At 36.7% G+C, this 24,298-nt stretch overlaps 1 protein-coding gene across 1 annotated transcript; it reads right to left on the reverse strand.

The window, feature by feature from the left end:
- Window positions 1-3,900: 3,900 nt before the first annotated feature.
- LOC145111337 (uncharacterized) lies at window positions 3,901-5,079 on the reverse strand. Its single transcript, XM_079047626.1, has 2 exons — window positions 4,434-5,079; window positions 3,901-4,325 (listed from the first exon to the last, which is right to left on the reverse strand). Exons 1-2 carry the CDS (start codon window positions 5,077-5,079, stop codon window positions 3,901-3,903), a joined length of 1,071 nt encoding a protein of 356 aa, XP_078903752.1.
- Window positions 5,080-24,298: the final 19,219 nt, after the last annotated feature.

Here is a 24,298-nt window from a genome sequence, read left to right on the forward strand (position 1 = left end):
AATGCTTTGATCGCTACTATTCAATTGTTATGATACTGTACATGAAAGTCATCCGTCCCCAGATGTTTCCGCCGTTCTAGTTTGGGGGTGTGACATAAACTGAAAATTGTAAGCCTAAAGCTTACTGAGTTCCCCAAAATACCCCATATCATACATAAATAAACACATATTGGGCCCTCGCCCCATATCAGGCCTCGCACGGCATCGAGTCCCACTCGGCCTCAGGCCCCTCTCGAATTACAAATATGTCATTCATTAGGCCCTGCCCGATACACATGATAAACATATAATCATGCTAACACATGCGATAATCACAAAAACAATAGCACACAACACAGTTATCGGGCCTCGCCCGACGTCGATTCCCTCGGTATACATACCACCACATAACACATGCAAGAGTCACGCAGACTTCTAACATCCTAACATAATAATCATGGGTCGGCATTGGTGCCTTCGACCCGCTAAGCCCAGTGAGGAAACTCACCTCAGACTATCGAATCTCACAAATAAATCTCTGATTGCTGGCCCGCAAAAATCCCTTTGCTATAATCACAAAATAACATCCAATTAATAATTTGATCCCGACTCACACTAAGAGTCCAAACTATGATAAAAATCCCGACTCACACTAAGAGTCCAAACCATGATAAAAGACCTTTTTATCCTTTCCCTAAATTTGCCCAATACCAAGGCCCAAACCAACCGCCCAAAAAGCCTAAATTCCAAAATAATCACCCAAAGACCAAATATGGCCCAATTTTCCAAATTGGGCCCAAATCCCTACATGGTCCTTCAACCAAAAGAGTCCAATAAGACAGCATCATCCCAAAAACAGGATTCTGATGGCCAACAAGGCCCAAGACTACTAAGGTCCAACATGGGCCCAATACTAAGAAGCCCACAAATTTGAAGCCCACTCCTGAGTACGCAGGGCGTAATCAACTCGTATGCTTAGCGTACTCGCTTTGGGCCTTGTACATGCAATGTACCAGCTTGTACGCCCAACGTACTCCCCACCTTGGCCAACTTCCATCATTAAGCTCTTAATCGGTTAAGACTTCAACCCAACACTCATATCTGACTTCCTTAAGGTGGTTTATCATGTAAAGTTGGCAAATTTATGTGCATGCATGGCTTAATGGGGCTCTGTAGCTCAAAAGAACTTAACAAAGGGTCTTAACACATGCATGAGTCCATAAACACCTCAAAGCTTGCATTTTTATGGACAAGGGGACCAAAAGAACCCTAGATCTACCATCAAGCACTTCTAGAGTGAATCAAGAGGCTCAATAATCATTCCATGGACTCAAAAAGCACAAAATGGCACCAAAACTAGATCTAACATCATAGATTAGCAAGATGGAAGCTTTTTACCTCACAAGGATAACAAATGATGAACAAATCTCAGATCCTCAAGCTCCAAGCACAACCTCAAATGGTTCACTTCTTCTCCTTCACAAAGAACCAACAATCACTCTTTATGGCTCAAAACTCTCAAGAACTCACTAGGGTTTCGATTTCTGGACAAGAGGGGATGGAGGCTGTCTAAACATGGCCAAATAAGGCTATCATATGGCTTAAATAGGATTCAATACCCTAAAAATTAGGGTTTTAATAACCACATGTACGCCATGCGTACAATGTATGCCCAACGTACATGGACCAAAGGCGCGATCACTCCAGGCTAGTACGCTAAGTGTACCACCCTGTACACCCCACGTACTAGCTTAAAGGCCAAAAAGAAAGGAATTTACACTTAGGGTTAAGAAGAGACATACCCGAAAATGAATGTTACTGGCTAATTATGAAAAAACTACAATATAAATTTTGTGAATATCAAAGCCTTCCCATAACTTTTATACATACGTAAAAGCCCCCATATTAAAATTTTGACTATTTAAAGTATTCTATTATTCCAATATATATATATATATATATATATATATATATATATATATATATATATATAGAGAGAGAGAGAGAGAGAGAGGTTCCGTTGAGATTTAAAACAATATAAAGATCTTAAGATTCGACCTCAGCCACATATTTCACATCTGCCGCTCTAACCCTTCGGCGTACCGACACGATGGGTTAGTTATTATCATAAATAATTATATAGCGCCGCTCGTTCTTTTTTCTCCTCCGCTGCCGTCCCCACCATCACAACCACCACCGTGACCAACACTACCACCACCTCTGCTACTAGCCGACCCCCCCCCCCCAACTGCCACCTTCGTCACTTGTACCACTGTCACCACCAACGATTCTGTCACCAACTGTCATAATCTATATGATTACTCAATCTGTGAACAGACATATATGTATAATCATTTGTGATTAAGCATACCCCACTGTTGTCGGTACGCTGGAGCGTTAGAACGACAAATAAGAAATATATGACTGAGGTTGAATTTCAAGATTTCTATTTTTTTTAAATCTCAAGTGAGCTGTCTCATATATATATATATATATATATATATATATATATATATATATATATATATATATATATATATATATATAAAAGAAACTCATATATTAAATGCCTTGTAACCTTGAAAAAACATAGTTTATTATAGACATTTTCCGATTTTAATTATAGAAATAAAATTCCAAGCACTAGGAGTCTAGGATACCAGGATGTGCACAATTTAGTAGCCCGTTAACGTGTTTGGCTGAGTAAAATTTACAACCATCCTGGTTTAGGCCCAAAGGTTGGAGGCCCAGAATCTATTAAGCAAGTCTTTTTAAGCTATAATTTATACTTTATAATAAAATTTCATAGAAGCCTAATACGAAATGATTTTTTCATCACTTCATTAATACTAGTTTGAATCTTCAACGTGAATGCTGCTTGATTGATAGAGGTACAAAAAGTGAACCGTTTTTTAAAATCTATCGAAAATCAGTTTATTTACTAGTTTTTTTTTCTAAAACAATTTTTTAAAGTAATATCACTTTCAGAAAAACTAGACAGATTATAACCAAAAACCAGTTTTTCAATAACCGTTTTCTAATCGGAACCGGTTTAAAACTAGTATTTTTGCATCTCTAGCTTGATATATGGTAGAATAAACAAATACTAAAAATGGCTACCATTTTGATCGATATTAATAAAGTTCGGATACTTGCATATTGTATCACTATATACAAGCCAACAATAATAATAATCTACATGTAGCCGAGAGGTATGCAACATGCTTATTGATTATACAAGATGGGCTACTTGATTAATAATAATAATAAATAATGTATTTATTGTTCTAATAAATTAGGGTTTAATCATGCAAAAAATTATTTTCAAAGACTTATCTGTAAAAAGTATTTAAATAATATTTTAGTGGCAATACTTTCATTTACTTTTTGCATAGCATAAAACTAGATTATAGCCCGCGTTAAACGCGGGGGAACGCATTAAAAAAATATAAAAACATTTATATATATTGCATAATAATTATAAAAGAAAGTTTATGGCTATTGTTATTATTGAAATGTGAAGAAGAAACACTGAAATCGATAAATATCTATAAACGTTGCAGGACCTCTTTGTAGACAACGTTTTTTGTTTTATTAGTTGAACGACCTTCCTCGTCACATATGAGTACCTTCAAACCTTTTTTGCTTGTTACACGAGAAACAGCTACATATAACAGACCATGGGTGAAGATAGGTCTACGCAAGTATAATCCAATATTTGATAATGACTGTCCATGACTTTTGTTAAAGGTCACAACGAAACAAACTGCTATGGGGAATTGCCTACGTTGAAAACGGAATGGAATTTTTTTATCGGATGGGGTCAACTTAATGCGAGGTATATAACTAGTCTCGTTGAAAAATCTACCAGACATGATTCGTGCTTCAATGACGTGTCTTCCAAGCCTTATGATTTGTAATCTAGTACCATTGCATAGTCCTCTGGTTTGGTTGATATTGTGAAGCAACATGACCAGAACACCTTTTTAGTATAAGTTTATGGTTGGGAATTCCGGAGGCCTTAAAAGCATTCAACACATCCGGAGAGTATACTAATTCCTCAAAAGAATCTTCTGCCTCGGTCTCACATAAGGAATCTGAAGTCAGATATGTTTTCCCTTCATCTTTCATCAATTCTAACAAGTAGTCGTTGATAGCATCAACTTCTTCATTAGTAGGAACCAAAATAGCTTTATCTTGAAAATACGATAAATCATCAAGATGGTTCTGAAAGGATGAATAAATGCAGGATACAATTGAATGAATATGGTCACCCATAGAGGGAACGATCACATCTTCTGGAAATTCAACTTCAACTTCACCATCATTAGGACCACCGATAGTACCTTCACCAATTTTAAGAATCCAATCAGCAAATGATTTTGTCTCTTCAAAATCATTGTTTGGACAACCGACCTAAAGCCTCATGTTTACAGTCAAACGTAAAATTATACATTCACGCCATAATCTTGATGAATGCAATGATGCCTGGACAATATCTAAATGATTTCCTCTTTGTATTACTGGAAGAATTTGTCGAAAGTCACCTCCAAATACAATGGTCTTGCCTCCAAATGGTTTATCATTGTCTGATGGAAGGATAATATCTCTAAGTGTCCTATCAACTGCTTCGAAACAATGACGATGCATCATTGGGGCTTCATCCCAAATTATGAGGCTCGCTTTGTTCAACAGGGCAGCTACATCGTTACCTGGCGTAATAGAACAAAACGAATTCTCATTCAAGTTAATTGGTATATGAAATCTTGAATGCGTTGTCCTACCACCAGAAAGCAAGAGTGCTGCAATTCCGCTTGAAGCAACATTAATAACTACTTCACCTTTAGATCTAATAGCAACAAACAATGTCTTCCAAACACATGTTTTTCCTGTTCCTCCATAACCATAGAGGAAAAAGACACCACCTTTTTTGTTGTTAACTGCATTCATAATTATATCATAAACATTTTTTTGCTCGTCATTTAATTTTGAATGAAGTTGTTGATGTTCAAATTCAAGACTGGACGGATCATAAATAAGCTCATCTTGAATTAACATATTGCAAGAATCTTGAATATATTTGTGATCATGTAATGGCATATTGGGTATTTGCTTAAGACTCAGTCCACAAGTCAATAAAGATTTCTCAATTTACGACAACATTAGGTGGTAAATTACTTCCGGTTTTAGCTTCAAGCCTGAAAACATTAAAAATTATAAAATAATTTATTTATAATATCAATTAAAGTGGGAACATTTTTTGTGTAAATGGTTTAGTTTATTTAAAAATGTACCTTTCACACCTATTTCTTGTTCACGAATGTGAATGACATCATCAGAAAGACAATTATATGTCTCTTTAAAAACATGATGAGGTCGGGATAGACTATCTGATGTAATCAACATAACGAATAGAGACCTGTAGAAAGAAGCGATGGCCCAATGATGTGTTTCTTGTATAGAAGATATGTACTCTCTATCATCGTCTAATAGACCAAGAGCGTAACAAGCATCTTTGTAAGAGTCATAAACGGTCCCGTTAACCGTTCTAATATCTTCATAGCAAGTAGGACCCTTTACTTTGTTCAGTAAAATGCGTAAGTAATAAACATCACCAGACTTGGGAGACACATGATTAATTCTGCCAAGTGACTTTGTCTTTGTTTTTCTTCTTGTCCATACTTTATCTGATTTATTCCAAACATATTGAGTTGGGAATTCAACATAGGATAACTCCCTTGCCTTTTCATCGTGGCTATTACATTCCATCCAGGCCAAAAATTGAGAAGCAACAATAGTTGGTTTAGAAACAACATTAGTAATACACTGGGATGGTTTAAACACAACAGGTTGTTTGTCTTGTAGATGAAACGACAACCTTTCAACAGGTGGTGTTCTATAATGAATGTCATACCTAAAAAGTCTTCAGCATGCCTCACAAGCAGAAATATAACGACAATTATGGATTAATGGAAGTAGGATGGTATCCAATCAAAACATACATAGTATGTTGATATATTTCACAGAAAACAACAAAGCAAAAAAATAAGTAGAGTATGAACACTTATCATATAATCATTCAATAGACATTGAAACATAGTTGGGTATGAATGGGTTAAAAAAAATATATGTTTTCGATCTTGGAACAAATGCACAAAATTATTGAATGTGTAGAGAGAGAGATAGAATAAATGAAATCTCGGTTATTATATATACATTGTAAATAAAATAATATCGAAAATTATTATTGGGACGATTTCATTCCAAAAAACTAATACATTCACATATTTGTAATGAATGGAATATGTAATATAGTTTTAAAAACTAAAGATCATGCTAATCTTTACCAAGTTAAAGATAATTATGTTATTTGATCATGTATTTAAAATTAAATATATAATACTAAACCATAAATTGTATATTGTACAATATAATCCAATAATTTAAGCCTAACAAAAAGTTGATAAATGGAATATTGAATATATTTTAAAAAAAATGCTAATCTTTACCAAGTTAAACCACTTGCATGCTAAATATATGGAATAAACTAGTATTATTTACTATGGATATGTTTAAACATATTATGGTCGATTAAATCTATTTTTGGTATAATAAAATGAATTTAAATTTGATTTTCTAAAAGTCGGCCGTTAAATTTAGATAAGATATTATAATCATGGCATAGTAGATGCGTTTCACTTATGATTGATTATAGATAATTATGGTATAAGATATTGTATTTAAAATTGAACGTAAAAATCAACCATTAAATATAGTACGTATGATCTAATCGTGGTAAATTTTAGGAGGTACATCAGTCTAATTTATGTTTGATTAAATATAATTATGTTATTTGATCATGTATTTAAAATTAAATATATAAAACAAAACCATAAATTGTAGATTGTACGATATAATCCCATAATTCAAGACTAACAAAAAGTTGATAAATTCAAACGAAACATATTATTAGATAATGATACATTTTTTTTATTATTTTATATCATATTAAATATATATTATTATATAAAAAACGAATATTGTTTTTGGGGACGAAAGTAGAAACAAATGAAAGTAGGTTGCTATTTCATTTGAAATACATCAGAACAAGTAATTTACAACAGTATACAAAATTAATCTATCACAGTACATAAAAAAATTGATCCAAGTCATGATTGATTGATTGTGGTCATATGCAGCCATTTATGATGAAATATAAACAAATGACGAAAAGACCCATGTCACAAGTCTGTATATATGTATGTTGTTAAAAGTGTAGGTCATTTTTTACATAAGTGAATTTTGAGTTTGTTTATACGGGCAACAATGGTACTTCAACACGAAATGATTTTTTCATCACTTTCTGATTAATACTCGTTTGAATCTTCAACGGGAATGTTGCTTGATTGATAGAGGTACAAAAAGTGAACCGGTTTTTTTAAAATCTGTAGGAAAAAACCGAACCGGTTATGTTGAGAATTGGTTTAGGGTAAGAAACATGTTATTTAAAAATCAAAAATCGGTTTATTTACTAGTTTTTTTTTTCTAAAACAATTTTTTAAAGTAATATCACTTTCAAAAAAACTATATAGATTATAACCCAAAACCGATTTTTAACCGAAACCGGTTTAAAACTAGTATTTTTGCATCTCATATGTTAGAATAAACAAATAATAAAAATGGCTACCATTTTGATCGATATTAATACCATTTTGATCGATATTAATAAAGTTTGGATACGCATATTATATCACGATATACAAGCCAACAATAATAATAATCTACATGTAGCCGAGAGGTATGCAACATGCTTATTGATTATACAAGATGGGCTACTTGATTAATAATAATAAAAAAATAATGTATTTATTGTTCTAATAAATTAAGGTTTAATCATGCAAAAAATTGTTTTCAAAGACTTATCTGTAAAAAGTATTTAAATCATATTTTAGTGGCAATACTTTCATTTACTTTTTGCATAGTATAAAATACTAGCCCTTAAGTATTCGAGTTTAAATAACGCAAAGTTCAATCATTTATGGTGGAAGGTGTTCATTCTGTTCAACCCATTTATCATATAATTGTCACATAAGGTTTTATTATTATTATTATTATTATTATTATTATTATTATTATTATTATTATTATTACTCAGTCTCATCCAACTAATCAATTTTTATTTTACTTTAAAATAACAAAATTAATTCTCAAACTAATTAAAAACATACAAAACTATTTTGATAAAAATGTTTATGCATAAAATTAAACAATAAAAACATAAAGAGTTTATAGAGATACAACCAAGCATGTTAAGTAACCTGCCATCCCACACCTTAGCAGTGGCATCCATGACACGAAGCTATTGCACTAGCGGTACCCCTACCCTGCCACGCCAAGCATTCGACACCATCCATCCTTAATCACTATATGTTTCATAGAAAAGAAAATAAAAGAAGGTGTTTCCCACCAACCGTTGTGGCATATTTGTCTTGATATTAACAAAATTATACGAATAAAGTATTAAAACATTATATGTTATTCAAAATAATACATATACTGTATTTACTTGTAGGTTGTTATGCGATTTAATAGAAGTACAAATTAAATTCCAGTAAATTAGTTATAAGCATTTGAAAATTGAACTAAAAAATAGAAATTAATGGAAGTAAAATAATTGTCAAATAGTATTTTTTTTACTATAAAATGTCATCAATATTAAATGAGATATTTATTAAAATGTTTCAAGTTAGAAATTTAAAATAGTTATAATTACTGAATGCAATTTAGAAAATAAAATATTATCATTATTAAATGAGATATTTATTAAAAATATTTCTTCTAAGCCACTAAATCTCAATGATTTCTACGGTACTATTTTTCTACGAGATGCCGCCAATACGCAACCAAATGGTTCGATTGCCCGCTAAGGAGGAAATTGCTACTCGGGATTTGCTATGGAACCCTCTGGAATATTTGGATAGCACGAAATAATAGAGTTTTTAAAAAGCAGCGGTTGTCTTCCGCCAAATGTGCAGATATCATACAGTCCACTACGTTTCTTTGGATCAAAAATAAGAGGAAAAACTCTACCTTGGAGTGGCAAGACTGGTGCAGTAATCCATTTCATTGTATGTAGTTCTAGTTCTTGTTATCTGGTGGCTTGTTATTCTTTTTGTTTCTGTTTTGGTTTCCCTCTGTAAACTCTCTCTGCGGCCTCTAGTCTCTTGCTAGAGGTTTGCCTTTTTATTTATATCTATTTGTCGGTTCCAAAAAAAAATGCCGCCTCAGTATGGTATAACTTTAATAAGTTGTAATGACTAGCGCTTGGTAGAAGTTATTGCATCTTGGAGTAAAAACCCTAAGTTCGAACCTGTCGTAAAGGAGTTTCTAATTTGGATTTACTAACATAACCATCCGATCCATCGTTCAAAAGAAAAATTGCATTGAAAATCCATTTTAATATTACAACTCTAACCATTTATCATTACACCATTATGATTGAATGAGCTTTTTAACTTATTGTAATTAATTTATACTTATTACACTTAATTTAATAGATAAAAAATATTTAAATTTGGTTAAGTAAATTAAATAATTTATCATATGTTTTGAATATTTATTAATTTGATTTTTTTTGAAAGAGATTATTAATTTGATTGTTGAAACCAATAGAAATGAAGAACGTTTATTTACGTTGTTAGAGAAAGATTAGTTAAGAAAATCCCCTAAAAACAAATATGGTAGTTCTTTAACTATCATCTAATATCTATTGAGTGTTTGTTGAGTTACTTCCTAATTTTATTGCTTTAGCTTCTAATATCTATTGAGTGTTTGTTGAGTTACTTCCTAATTTTAATGCTTTAGCATCTCTCTGATATATTAGTCACAGTTGTCTATTTGTCTTGTACTAGAAATGTACTAGAAATCATATTAGACAATTTGAATAAAAGATTAATGCAGGCATTTTGTATAAGGTTTTCTTATGCAGAGTACTAAGAAGAGTGATACATAATATTTTGTCCAAAATATCAGTGCACAACAGTTCAAGATTAAAATGAGGTACTAAATTCATCAAGGTTATCAAGCAACTGTTTTGATATAATTTAGTAATTGAGTAGTGGACATGGAATAGTTTTACATTAGTATTCTTAATTTGGTCTAAAGTGGTTATAGTACCAAATTTCCTGGTCCTGAAACCGGTACCAAACGTGTATATAACTATATATGGTTCAGTATTCCGTCCTAGCTTTGGTCTCCCTATGATTAGTAGTTTTCCTAGAACGATCTCATGCTTAGTTATTACTACACCTAACAATGGAGCGGCTTTGGAGCGAATCGACATTGATCCAAACTCTTTTAACTAATTTCAAAATCCAATCCAAACCCGTAGGGTTTTGAATAATCAAACTCATACTTTCGATTGATTTTTGACCGTCGATTGCAGTGATAGAGAACAACAATTGAAAGCTCTCATTCGGTTGATAAATGGCTTTATTTATTTATAAATAAAATTGTTGATTGCTTGATGAAATGTAAATAAAATGATATCATGATTCTTGGTAGAAGACTGGAAGTTTAAAAGTCGGCTCATCGAGTCCTACGTAAAAACAGTTTGGTCTTTGGTCATCGCCCTTTTGACTTTCAACTGAAAATAAAATTAAACTGTAACATCCTGTTTCGGATCGTCCGTGATTAGGGTTCGCGGGCTGCAACCCGGGCATGAGGAAGTCTCGGGGTTGTGACGAGTTGCTAGAAGCGTAGGACATCTCGTCACCTTTCCGTGGATATGAGGTTCATTGGAAACAGAGTTATATCGAGGAAGCAATGGAAGTTTAAGGTTTTGGCAGGATAAGTCCCTTATTTGAGAAAGGTGGCAGCTGAGTACGTTGGGCGTACATGCGTGTACGCTTAGCGTACTCATGTGCGTGATTTTTAAGCGGAGCCACCTAGTACGTTGGGCTAACCAGAGGGTACGCTGAGCGTACGAGGCACATAGTGAAAACCCTAATTTTGGGTGTGTCCCTATATAAAGAATAAGATGGCCTCATTCCTGACCACCATCCTCAGATTGCAAACCCTCTTAAACCCTAAACCTTCGTTCATGGAGCTTGTGAGTGCATTTGAGAGCCTTTGAGTGTTTTTGTGTGTTCTTGGAGTGGAGAAGAAGCTTTGGAGAAGAAGGAGTGAGAGTCCATGCCCTTGGATCTAAGCATATCTATGTTGGAAGCTTCACATAGAGGTATAAAGCTTCAAGCTTTCTCACTCTTTTGATTTGTGCATCTTAGTAGAGTATTTTTAGGATTTTGTCCCAAAAGTTGGAGACTTTATGTGATATTTGAGCTCCAAAGACTATGATCAACCCCTTTGAGTGTATTTGGTGGTGATATGTCATAAAAATCAAGACTTGGACGTTGGAATCAAGCCATGCATGAGATATGAGCATTTTGTGATAGAAGAGTGAGAGTTTTGTGTGTTGGTGACCTTATCAGTCATGCAAAGGCTTAAAGTCACTGACTTTATGGACTAAGAGCTATTAGGGAGTCCAGATTTGTGATATGAGCCAATGTCTTAACTGATTAAGACCAAATGAGTAGAAAGAGTGAATCTGGGAAGTACGCTGAGCGTAATTCCAGTACGCCCCGCATACTGACCAAGTGTCCCCGATGACCAATCTGGATTCGTGAGTACGCTGAGCGTACCAAGGGAGGTACACCCCACGTAACCTCACTGTGGACTTTTGGATTAAGTCTCATTTTGGGCCTTGAGTGTTGGGCCTGGAGTTGGGCTTGTTGCACTAGAGTTTTGGACCAGAGGAATATATATATATGTGCCTTGGGCCCTTGAGTTGGGCTTGCCGCTTGGACTTGAGAGTTGGGCCTCGAGCGAGCCCATTTGTTATTGGGCCTTGGTGGGCCCAATGGGTTTTAGATTATGGATAGGCTGGTTAGTGGACTGCCTTTAGATCTAATGAGTGAGAGTTTGGACTTAGTTCCTAATTGGGTTAATTGTGGGTTTGGGTCAGAGATAGAGGCCGGTGCGCAGCAGCAACCTTTATAGGGGTTGTTCATCATCTGAGGTGAGTCTTCTCACTATACTTTACCTAGAGTGGTAATTCGTGTGTGACCGGAGGGTCTTATGTGCTTATATTGAGTACTGTGATATCATGCATTATGTCTATGTGATTTATGATGTGTATTATTCTGTGCTTACTGAGTTAGGACCGGAGGGTCCACCCGAGTTGTGGGACCGGAGGGTCCCACTGAGACACATTGACTGGAGGGTCTTATTGTGTTATAGCTTGAGTGGTTAATGAGTTGTGTGTGGTATTTTAGGGAACTCACTAAGCTTCGTGCTTACCGTGTTATGTGATATGTGTTTCAGGTTTTTCTCAGGATGGCGGGAAGGCACCTGCTTGATTGTACACACCAGTGAAAGAGTTATGTTTTGAGGATCCTGGATTATTAATCAAACAATTATGGAGTTGCGATTTGTAAATTAAATAAATGAGATTTTTGTGAAATGTGTTATGAGAATTATGTGATTTTAAATGAAAATTTTGTTTGAAAATTTACGTTGTTACAAGTTGGTATCGGAGCCTTGGTTTGAGGGATTCGGATGCACCTTCGAGTATGTCTGGACTCAAACAGGGGATTTGAGAAAAATTTGCAAAATAAATGATTTTTCTAAAACGAGTAAGAGTTTCTAAGAAAAAACAAGAAGGAGCAGTTTGTACAATCAGCCAGAGCCCGAACGTTGATTTCCCAAAATACCCTTACTTATTTGTGTTATGAGTTATCATTGAGATATTAGTGATGCATGCTAGAAGATAGGCTAGGTATTTCATATATTAGGGCTCGAGTTGCCTGATTTGTGATGCTTTAGCCTAGGAATTGTTGTTATCTGTGATGTGCTTTGAGTATGTGCGGAGTAAGAGTATCCAACATGAATCTTTTCGAGAGAGCTTTGAGTAGAGGAGTAATCTAGGAGAGATACCTAGATGAGCATTGGAGAAGCCTACTGAGGGAGTAGTTAGATACTCGCGAGAGGTAGGGTTGCTTGAGTTCAGTGATACCTTTTGAGTGTGAGTAGAGCAACTAGAGTTGTAACCTAGAGTGGTTTTATGTGTTGGTGGAGATTATTCGATGCCTGAATGCTACTTGCTTCGTGCTTTGTGGAACTCTTGATGATGGGAGTCAGCTAGTAAGTGAATATGACGATATTCAGGAGGTAGATGGCTGGCATCATAAGGAGTTCTTCAGCAGCTGATGGCAAAGAAGTATGAGAACCTAGGAAGAGCCTAAGGAGTGACCTTAGTCAGCTGAGTACACTGATAGAGGAGAGTATTCGTTGAGGAGCGACCAGGTTTAACGGGATTGGTGATTGAGAAGGTTGAGCAGTTACTTAGGAAATATGGGACAATCCGTGTGGAAAATATGGGTAGATGTGGTAGGTAGTATGGGCTCGTACTACTAAAAGTAGAGGACCCGTACTCGAAACAGGGAGAATTCCAGAGGTTCTAAGTAGCATACTGAGAGGTGATAACATGGTTCGAGTACCATGATTTGTAGCAGATTGGGATGTGATCACATGGTTCGAGTGCCATGATTCGTGGCGGTTAGTGCTTCAGAGTTTACCAGTTATCCCGTTGTGATTGATTAGACTGAGAGCAGATATGATAGAGTGTGGGGGGCAGAGGGCCATGTCGAACGAGTTTCAATGGAGCATACCTTGAGAAGGAAGTCGAGTTAGTTTCCGAGAGATTTTTGGTTAGATGCCAGTTGGAGTCGCAAGACTCAAGGATGAGTAGAGATGATGCTTATTGGAGGATTGCGGTCTGAGTTGAGCAATCGACCGATAGATGAGACGTCACCTTCTGTGACCAGATTTGCGCTGTCCCCGTTTTCTGGGAGAAGCAAAAGAGATAACGAGCGTCCGGTTTCAGAGTTTGGAGGTAAACCATGTGGGGTAGCATAGGGTTGCAACCTTTTTCACCAGAGTATTTGGGAAGTATGTTTGTTGCGAGGTATTTCTTATACCATGAGAGATTCATTAGTGGGACTAAGATGGAAGAGAAAAAGGAGGTGCCTTATTGAGGGAGGCATACTTTTAGCAGCAGTTCCAGGTGATTAAGAGAAGTATATCGAGGTGGTGGCCCTCGTTGTCTACGTTGTGTATCGACTGTGAGAGTGAGGTCTCTTGCTTTTATGATGATTCCTACGATGGGAGTCTGGTCGAGGAATCAGAGACGAGGTGCGTGATAGTTCATTATTTCCAGATCGAGAGTCAGGACTAATTCAGAGCAGTTGGGGTATCCGGCGGTATATCGGTCTGAGGTTTCGAGATGACTAGAGGCAGTCATGTTGGGAGGATTCTGAGATTTTGTCTGAGTTACGGGATATTTGGAGTTGCTTGGTTTCCATTGGGAAGATCATTGAGTGATTATGTGGTACGTTCCAAGAGTCAAGTGTGATATACTTGGTGAAACAGTCTACAGAGTAGATTGTTGGTATCCCAATTGGTGATGGTTCGAACCCTGAGTGGGGGAGAACTGAGTATTCTATTGAGAGGATCAGTGATCCGTTCAAGTGCGGTTAGAGAACTGGTTATGGAGATCCGCGGTGCTGACACATGAGACCTGGGTTATTGGTGGATGAGGCGAGGTGCAAGGCGGGATGATGTATGAGTATGTGCTTAAGGAAGGATGAGTGAATCCACGGTAGGTGGCCGTTGGTCAGAGAATTTATTGTGGCTAGGGATTTTTCGGGTTTGCAAATGTTGAGTTCAAGGCGGTTGGGTTGCTGAGTTCAGGGTGCAATAGCTGAGATTGGCGGGTATAGGTATAGATTGTGATCTATACTCCAGGAGGGGCAGCAGTTGATTTGTCAACCAATTTCAGGGTCGGTATGAGTAGTTCGTATGGGTGGTGATCAGTAGAGGGTGGAGCATCGGATTTTCGTCAACGTGTTTTCAGTCGTTGACGATTCCTTCGTGTTTCAATTTGTGAGATGGGAGTATTTTGAGGTTTCGAGTTGCGTAAGTGGAAAATCAGTGATTGACGCAAGACATCATGAGATGCTGTGATGGTGTACCGAGGTGCCCGAGTATGGTGTCCTAAATTTTGGTCATGTTGAGACTCGAGTTGTGGGATGGTGAGTGGAATACCTAGTGACTTTTTTTTCAGTGGGAACCCAGTAGTTAATTGTTGCCAGAGTGGGACTGTCTAAGGGTGTATCTGTGCTGAGAAAAGTGCCTTGCCTACGAGAACTTACATCAGGAATGGTGGTGCATAAGCCGAGTGGGTGTAAGAACCTATCTATGTTGAGTTGCGGAGAATGAGTTGGTGAACTCAGTGTAGTGATGGATTGATGATGAGATTATGGGGTGATAAGAGAGCAAGTGGATCCGAGTGGGAGTAATCGCTTGGGATTATCAGGAAAACCATGGAGTGAGCCCATGGTGAGTCAGTGAGCGAGAGAGTGTTGTAAGACTACGGGGAGCCGTAGCATCCATGAGTCAGCGAGAGAGTGTCATGATACTGCGGGGAGCCGTAGTATTTACTGGTTAGCGAGAGGGTGTTATGATACTAACGGGAGCCGTAGTACTCACTAGTCAGCGAGGGAGTGTCGTGATACTGCGGGGACCGTAGTATTCATTGGTTAGTGAGAGAGTGTGGTGATACTGCGGGGAGCCGTAGTACTCACTAGTCAGCAAGAGAGTGTCGTTGTACTGCGGGGAGCCATAATATTCACTGGTTAGCGAGAGAGTGTCGTGATACTGCGAGGAGCTGTAGTATTTACTGGTTAGCGAGAGAGTGTTGTGATACTGCGGGGAGTCGTAGCATTCACGAGTCAGTGAGGGGGTGTCGTAGGCTACGGGGGGAACCGTAGCACTCAGTATTCGATAAGAGTGAATACTGTTCTGCCGGGAGTTGTAGTATTCACTAGTCAGAGTATGACGCAGAGGAGTTCTTAGGCTTGGGTAACCTTACCAGTTGAGTCTTCGGGAACCTGGTTGCCGGACCAGGGGCGAGACTGGGGTCTCCGTGACAGTCGAGGATTGTTGTATCCCAGGTTGAGGGGGGATTATCGTAATCGGAAGGAATTGGAGAGATGGTGTGTGCATAAATTCGCGAATCGCGGGTTCGGGTTGAGTATCAGATTGGAAATGAGTGGTTCCAATTCTGTTGTGGAATCAGACTCTCGAGTTGAGTTTGGGACAATTCGTGTATTGAGTAGGCGAGATGAGGATCCGGATTCGTAGATGGGTTTCATTTTGAGGGGTATTGATCTCCATCTGATGTCTCAGACCGGAGTGGGTCAGTTTCGTTGGTATGGGAAGAACCGCGAGACACATGGAACCAGTAGGTGGTAGATGATAGAGGTCGGTGGTGAGACGACTTCAGATGGGGTTGTAGTATTCGCTTGGGGTAAAGCGAACTTCGTGACTTGTGTATCATAATGAGTCGAGATAGTTATTGTGAGAAGGAAGCCGGTAAGTGGTCTTATTGGGTGTGCAGTGGGTAACCTTTGGAGGTTCAACTATTGGGTCGGAGTTGACCTGGTGCTCAGTGTTGGAAGGGACATTTGAGATGATTTGGGGCTTATGATTAAGGATGTCAGAGGATCATTCCGAGCTAGCTTGACCGCTTCCTTTTCTGAGGACAAAGTTTTGAGTATCATTCCTTCAGAAGAGTTCTGATAGTTGTTTAGGCAGTGGGTCCTTAGTGGGATATGACCCTTCCTTTCCTTTTGAGTTGCGATCGGGATCGATTAGAGAATCAGATTCGGTAGAGTATTCTTAGAGTCTGTTATTCGATGAGCGATTAACATGATGATATTTAGCGAGGGTGGTCTGACAGAGAGACAGACCACTAGAGTTTTCAAGTTATGGAGAGTCAGATCGAGTACCGCAGCGGCAAAAAGGTCTGTCCTTCTTCGGGGTCAGGAGTTCCTGTTGGGTTCAGGTGTGCTTGAAAGAGATTGTTGTATGATATGAGGTCCTTTCGTTGGTGCTTCTCGGGTTATTGGGTTCGATCTATGTGTTGATAAGGAGCGATTTTGAGGGCGAAATCTAATTCAAGTGTGGGAGAATTGTAACATCCTGTTTCGGATCGTCCGTGATTAGGGTTCATGGGCTGCAACCCGAGCATAAGGAAGTCTCGGGGTTGTGACGAGTTGCTAGAAGCGTAGGACATCTCGTCACCTTTCCATGGATATGAGGTTCATTGGAAACGGAGTTATATCGAGGAAGCAATGGAAGTTTAAAGTTTTGGCAGGATAAGTCCCTTATTTGAGAAAGGTGGCAGCTGAGTACGCTGGGCGTACATGTCTGTACGCTTAGCGTACTCATGTGCGTGATTTTTAAGCGAAGCCACATAGTACGATGGGCGTACCAGAGGGTACGCTGGGCGTACTAGGGACCGAGTGAAAACCCTAATTTTGGGTGTGTCCCTATATAAAGAATAAGATGGCCTCATTCCTGGCCACCATCCTCAGATTGCAAACCCTCTTAAACCCTAAACCTTCGTTCATGGAGCTTGTGAGTGCATTTGAGAGCCTTTGAGTGTTTTTGTGTGTTCCTGGAGTGGAGAAGAAGCTTTGGAGAAGGAGTGAGAGTCCAGACTCTTGGATTTGAGCATATCTATGTTGGGAGCTTCACATAGAGGTATAAAGCTTCAAGCTTTCTCACTCTTTTGATTTTTGCATCTTAGTAGAGTATTTTAGGGGGTTGTCCCAAAAGTTGGAGACTTTATGTGATATTTGAGCTCCAGAGACTATGATCAACTCTTTTGAGTGTATTTGGTGGTGTAATGTCATAAAAATCAAGACTTGGACGTTGGAATCAAGCCATGCATGAGATATGAGAATTTTGTGATAGAAGAGTGAGAGTTTTGTGTGTTGATGACCTTATCAGCCATGCAAAGGCTTAAAGTCACTGACTTTATGGAGTAAGAGCTATTAAGGAGTCCAGATTTGTGATATGAGCCAAGGTCTTAACTAATTAAGACCAAATGAGTAGAAAGAGTGAATTTGGGAAGTACTCTGAGCGTAATTCCAGTACGCCCCACGTACTCACCAAGTGTCCCCGATGGCCAATCTGGATTCGTGAGTACGCTGAGCATACCAAGGGAGGTACGCCTCGCGTAACCTCACTGTGGACTTTTGGGCTAAGTCTCATTTTAAGCCTTGAGTGTTGGGCCTGGATTTGGGCTTGTTGCACTAGAGTTTTGGACCAGAGAAATATATATATGTGCCTTGGGCCCTTGAGTTGGGCTTGCCGCTTGGACTTGAGAGTTGGGCCTCGGGAGAGCCCATTTGTTATTAGGCCTTGGTGGGCCTAATGGGTTTTGGATTATGGATGGGCTGGTTAGTGGACTACCTTTAGACCTAATGAGTGAGAGTTTGGACTTAGTTCCTAATTGGGTTAATTGTGGGTTTGGCTCAGTGATAGAGGCAGGTGCGCAGCAGCAACGTTTATAGGGGCTGTTTATCATCCGAGGTGAGTCTTCTCACTATACTTTACCTAGAGTGGTAATTCTTGTGTGATCGGAGGGTCTTATGTGTTTATATTGAGTACTGTGATATCTTGCATTATGTCTATGTGATTTATGTTGTGTATTATTCTGTGCTTACTGAGTTAGGACCGGAGGGTCCCACTGAGACACATTGATCGGAGGGTCTTATTGTGTTATAGCCTCGATTGGCTAATGAGATGTGTGTAGTATTTTGGGGAACTCACTAAGCTTCTTGCTTACCGTGTTATGTGATATGTGTTTCAGGTTTTTCTCAGGATCGCGGGAAGGCACCGACTTGATTGTACACACCAGTGAAAGAGTTATGTTTTGAGGATCCTGGATTATTAATCAAACAATTATGGAGTTGCGATTTTTAAATTAAATAAATGAGATTTTTGTGAAATGTGTTATGAGAATTATGTGATTTTAAATGAAAATTTTGTTTGAAAATTTACGGTGTTACATAAACTTTTCTCAATATAAAATATAAACGTATAATTCTAAAATTTATATGGGGCATGTTATAAACAAAGCGGATCAGTAATGATCCATATCCGACCTTTTTAATAAAAGGGTTAGCGGATGCGGGTCGTTAATAGGTAAACGAATCCAAATCTATGCTCCAAACTCATATAATTCTTAAGGGTTTGGATCAGATCATAGTTAAAACTCGTTTGTGATAATATGATGAGCAAACTACATTTGGTTGTCATGTTTAGCAAAAGAGATCCAATCCATAAACTACAAAATTTGCACAGAATGCATTTATATCTATGTCTATTTGTATATCTGGTCTTTACCCAAAATATACTGATTTTTGGTTCATGCGCAAAATAAAACTACTGATTTTCCCTTATATTATTTTTGAATTTTTTATTTGTTTTAGATAAAACTATTAATATTAAATAAAAAATGGGCCTACACATCACAATCAAAGTCATCGGAAAAAATAGTGGAAAAGGACACTACATGTGTTCTAATATGTTGAGTTTCGTCTCATCGTACTCTCTAACTCTTTTAAAAATCAACAATAGTCTAGATCGCATTGGAGATCTCAAACCTTACCGAAATTGGGGGAGATGTCAAATATGAAACTACGAAATATCAACACCAAAAGTGTAACACCTGCAGATTCAGGCTAGTCAATTAAATAAAATAAGCTATAAGAATGATATTTTTATAGAAGATTATTTAGGATAAATAATATTAACCAAGTTAAAGTATATTTTACAAGGATTATGTACATATAAATAACATTGAAATTCGATTTCATATGAAGAAGTTATGCTTCTTCAAAGTTTCATGAATAAACTGACACAACTTTGCGTATCGTAAAAAATGGATTTTTAATAAATTACTTTTAGCCTGAGAGATTAAAACGAAAGTCGTAGTAGTCATTAAACCGAGAGCTTGCATATAGAGAACGTCCATATCTGACTTCATAAGAGGAAGTTATGATTTTTCGAAGTTTCGGCATAGCAGTGCAGTGCGGGCTCAGAAATCAAAATTCAAATCGGTTGATTGTTAGCCGAAAAATATAAAAAAGAGTTGAAGATCTCGTCAATAAGAGTCCTTCGATATAATGAACATCGAGAACGGAGTCCGTATATAGGAGTTATGCTTTCTATAACGATCTCTCATAGTCTAAGCCTACCAATAAAAATATAAAATTTTGATAGATTGAGATTTAACTGTTGGAACCTAAAGAAAAGTTGTATTCTCATCGAGGGCTTTCTGGGGATATAAAGAACATAAAAAATGGAGCTTGTATGAAGAAGTTACGCCATTTTGAAAATCTGGAAAAATCACGCGCGCAAAGTGTGCGACACGCGCGATGACATGACACCACGAGAGAGTACCACGTGGCTATGTCGGGGCACCCCTTTATTCCGAGACATGACGACGTGGACCACAAAGACTTTGACATGTGGCACCATACGAAGGTGACACATGGCGCCTTCTAGAAGGGGGAGACGCGGGCTATTGAGATAATGACATGTGGCAGAAGCTCAAAGGAGCCGTCATGGCTATAGTGCGCAACGCGCTCCTATACATGTGCGTCGTGCATCGCTTTTCTGGCCTGTAAATAGTCAGCTCCGTATAACCATTCACCCCCACACCCCTACACACCATTCCTCTCAAGTATTCTTCACTTTTAGGCTATTTTTCTTGAGTTTCTAGCATGCGACGAAACCTTGCGACACCCCTAAATACTTAGCTAGTTGTAACCTTCTAATAGGAGTTCCCGAGTCAGTATTCTCCCCGCTTAAATTCCAGTTTACATCAAGAACCCATGTAAGTTAAGCTACACTCTTTTGCTTTCAGTTTAACTTATATTTATAGTCATAAATCGTTATCATGAACCTATAAATAAGATTTATTAGTAATTCCAAGTCATTATACTGATTGATCTACTTACAAGAGAGGTGTCTAGAATGGTCACGTTGGTTTGGTTGTTGGATTTCAGAAATGCTACATATCGAAATGATCTTGGCTCCTAACTGTCCTGTCTGGCTGATCCATATTAGATAGATCTTGATGTACCCATTGGGATTAGTGTGGAATCTAGACTATAATTATTATATGTCATACCCCCAAACCAGAATGGCGGAAACGTCTGAGGGTGGATGACTTCATGTACAGTATCATAAAATAATGAATAATAGTGATCAAAGCCATACAACCAAGGGCGGAGCCACCCTAGGACCAGGGTAGGCCCAGGCCTACCCTCACATTTTCATTTTCATTTTTTTGCTTTTCAAAATAAGATATAATACTTATTGATATATGCTATTTTTTCTCTGTAACTTGTATTCTTCTTTCATTTTTCATTTGGTTTTTTCATTAATTAGTTTTATCTTAAATATATATATATATATATATATATATATATATATATATATATATATATATATATATAAGGACCACCCTAAAATTTTTTTTTGACTTCGCCCTTGCATACAACCATCATAATTATAAATAAGAAGATTACATTGGACCCAAAACATTGTTTGATTCAATACCGAACACATATGACAAAAATAATTAACGTGACACTGTGATGCCCCATCCTCAAAACCTTTTGATTACTTGTTTACTGATTTCCTGAGAATACAAGTAATTTTGAAAAAGTGTCAACAACTAAGTTGGTGAGTTCATAAGAGTTTTGTATGAGAAAAATCTGTAACTTTTCCTTGTAAAATGATAGAGTACGCTTTCACAAAATCCAATATTTTCTTTAAAAATAAGCTGTAAGTCTTAAACCCTAAGACCAAAAATGTAAGTAGTGTTGTATTGGAAAATAGTATCGTGTAGTTTTATTGTTATATAAAACCATTTGAATGTATGTTAGCCTCGTAAACCAAATGTATTGTTAATACCCCATGTGAGTTATTACAACCATGCTAAAACTAGTTGGCCTGTTGCGACGTTCTTTAGGCGTCAGAATGTTAGACAATTGTCACCCCAGGCCTGCCGGTCTAACTGTAGCTAACAATTTAGGTGCGGGGTTGTCAGTCCCGTATAGATCTATACACAAGTGTCACGCTCTCTTACCGAGATTCTGGTTATAATTCAGGGCTTTAGTATGTACTCAAGTAGGTACGGTGAAAACTATGTCTCACAAAATTGTATTAACAGGTTTATGTATAGTGTATTGAAAACCCTTTTGCAAGTGGAAGTATTACCTTTCCATAGTAGTTACATAGTGTAAAATTATACCTTTAAATAATTATTTGTTTCGTCCAAATGATAAAGTGTGTTAATGACCCATAAACCATACCAATTATAGTTTATTATAAATGTTTTGTTGTGTCTATATATATAATCATATATATAAATACATATAAGTTAACATGTTTAGATGCTTTTAAAAGGTTATACCATATAGCTTACATCTAGCACATATATGTGAACATTTAGCATGACATAGCCATTTTTCTAGTTTTTGGTCTTTTTAACGAGATTAACCGGTAAATAGTGAAATATAACTTTGTAAAACTTATTTTTACCTTTTTGGGATATTTAAGTCAAGTTATCTTTATATGTTTAAGACAAAATACTTTTGGTTAAAATCCACAAAAATGGTGCCATAAACTAGTTATGACCATTTTTGTTAGAAAACCCACTTTTACATAAAATGATAGATTTTTTAGTTTTCTTTTTGAAAAACTAAATCTTTGATATTTTTGACTAGTTTCAAGACATGTGTCCCAAATAACATATTTTGGATTATATCCCACAAAAATGGTGTAATAACTAGGTTATAACCATTTTTGCTAGAAAAAACATATTTTGTTCATAAAAATCCTAGTCTTTATAGCTTTGTGGTTATAACTTTTTCTTAAGAACATATAGCATGATTATGTTTTTTTTCTTAGTTTTGTATCTCAAACTAACATACCACATATAAATGTTCTAGGAACTAGTAATAATCATATTTCATGCAAATAATACTTTATATACACATAGAGATGAAGCATGCAAAACAACTTGTGTTATTATACAAATTTTCTTGTATTCCCCCTTAAACATGAAAATCTCGAAAACATAGGGTATGAACTCACCTTGAGTGTGTTTGTGGTTGGATAAAGAGATGAAGATGAAGGTTTTCAAGCTTAGAACACTTGAAGACTCTTGAAGAACACTTGAAGATTTGAAAATCCTATGGATAATAACACATATAAATGTGTGTAAAGGTAACAAAACTAGTATGTATGTGTGTAGAATTACGAGATTAACAAGGAAATGCTTACCAAAAATCTAAGAACCAACTTGAAGGAACTTAAGAATGGAAGGTTGGAGCTTGTTCTTGAGAGTAAAGATGAAAGATGAAGATGATGATGTGGGTGAAGGGCCTCTCGGTCGATGTTAAAGAGAGAGGGGGAGGGGGAGGGGTGAGGGTGGGGTGAGCATGCATGGATATTTGTTGGTTAAAAGGTTGGATACATGTTGGGTAAGGGTTTTGTTGGAAAAGATGAGGCAAGTCTTGTCTAGTTTAGTGCTTCCATAAATCCCAAAGTCAACTCTTTCATTTTTTATAAAAATGTTGACATTTATATAAAAAAGTGACATTTTATAAAAAAAAAGTGTGATAAAATAATGTATAATTACTGAATTTGAATCATAAAAATTCAAATTATTATAAAAACCTCAATATCATCAAAGATATTAGCACATTGTGTTATGAATATTATTTTTGTCAAAAAAATAATATATAATTGAATTATCGAATTCTGCTTGTTTATCCAAATCGAATTCTTATTCTATATTGGGTGAAAAGAGCGGTACTTTGTATTAATACTTGTATATTGTACATTAGGAATGTTAGGAAACATAGCGCTTATCCTAAAACCCTAATACTAGTTAAGTTGGCTTTGTTGACTTGTTGACTTTGTTTGATCCAGAATTGACAGTTGTCACATTATAGCCATCAAGATTACGAAACTAGACTAAGGCTTAGTACTTTATGCGTCTAGGTCTTTTCAAAGTATGAAGTGAAGCGCTGCCGAAATCATCAGTCACCCATTTTTATCAAGTGAGAGCATAGTTATTTATATAATTAAATGATATATGTGTCTATTATCTGCAATGTGTTGGATGAACTTATATGATATGATTTTACTCGATTTAATTATATAAATATTTTCGTATTATATATATATATATATATATATATATATATATATATATATATATATATATATATATCGGGTAGTGACGAGTGATGAGTGATGGAAGATGAGAGATGAAAGATGATTAAGAGAGGTCTTTAACCATGAAGGATGATTAGGAGATGCCCTGACC

The sequence above is a fragment of the Lactuca virosa genome, chromosome 5 (assembly GCF_052849685.1).
Source record: "Lactuca virosa cultivar CGN04683 chromosome 5, Lactuca_virosa_CGN04683_v6, whole genome shotgun sequence".
In the NCBI taxonomy this organism is placed as follows: domain Eukaryota; kingdom Viridiplantae; phylum Streptophyta; class Magnoliopsida; order Asterales; family Asteraceae; genus Lactuca; species Lactuca virosa.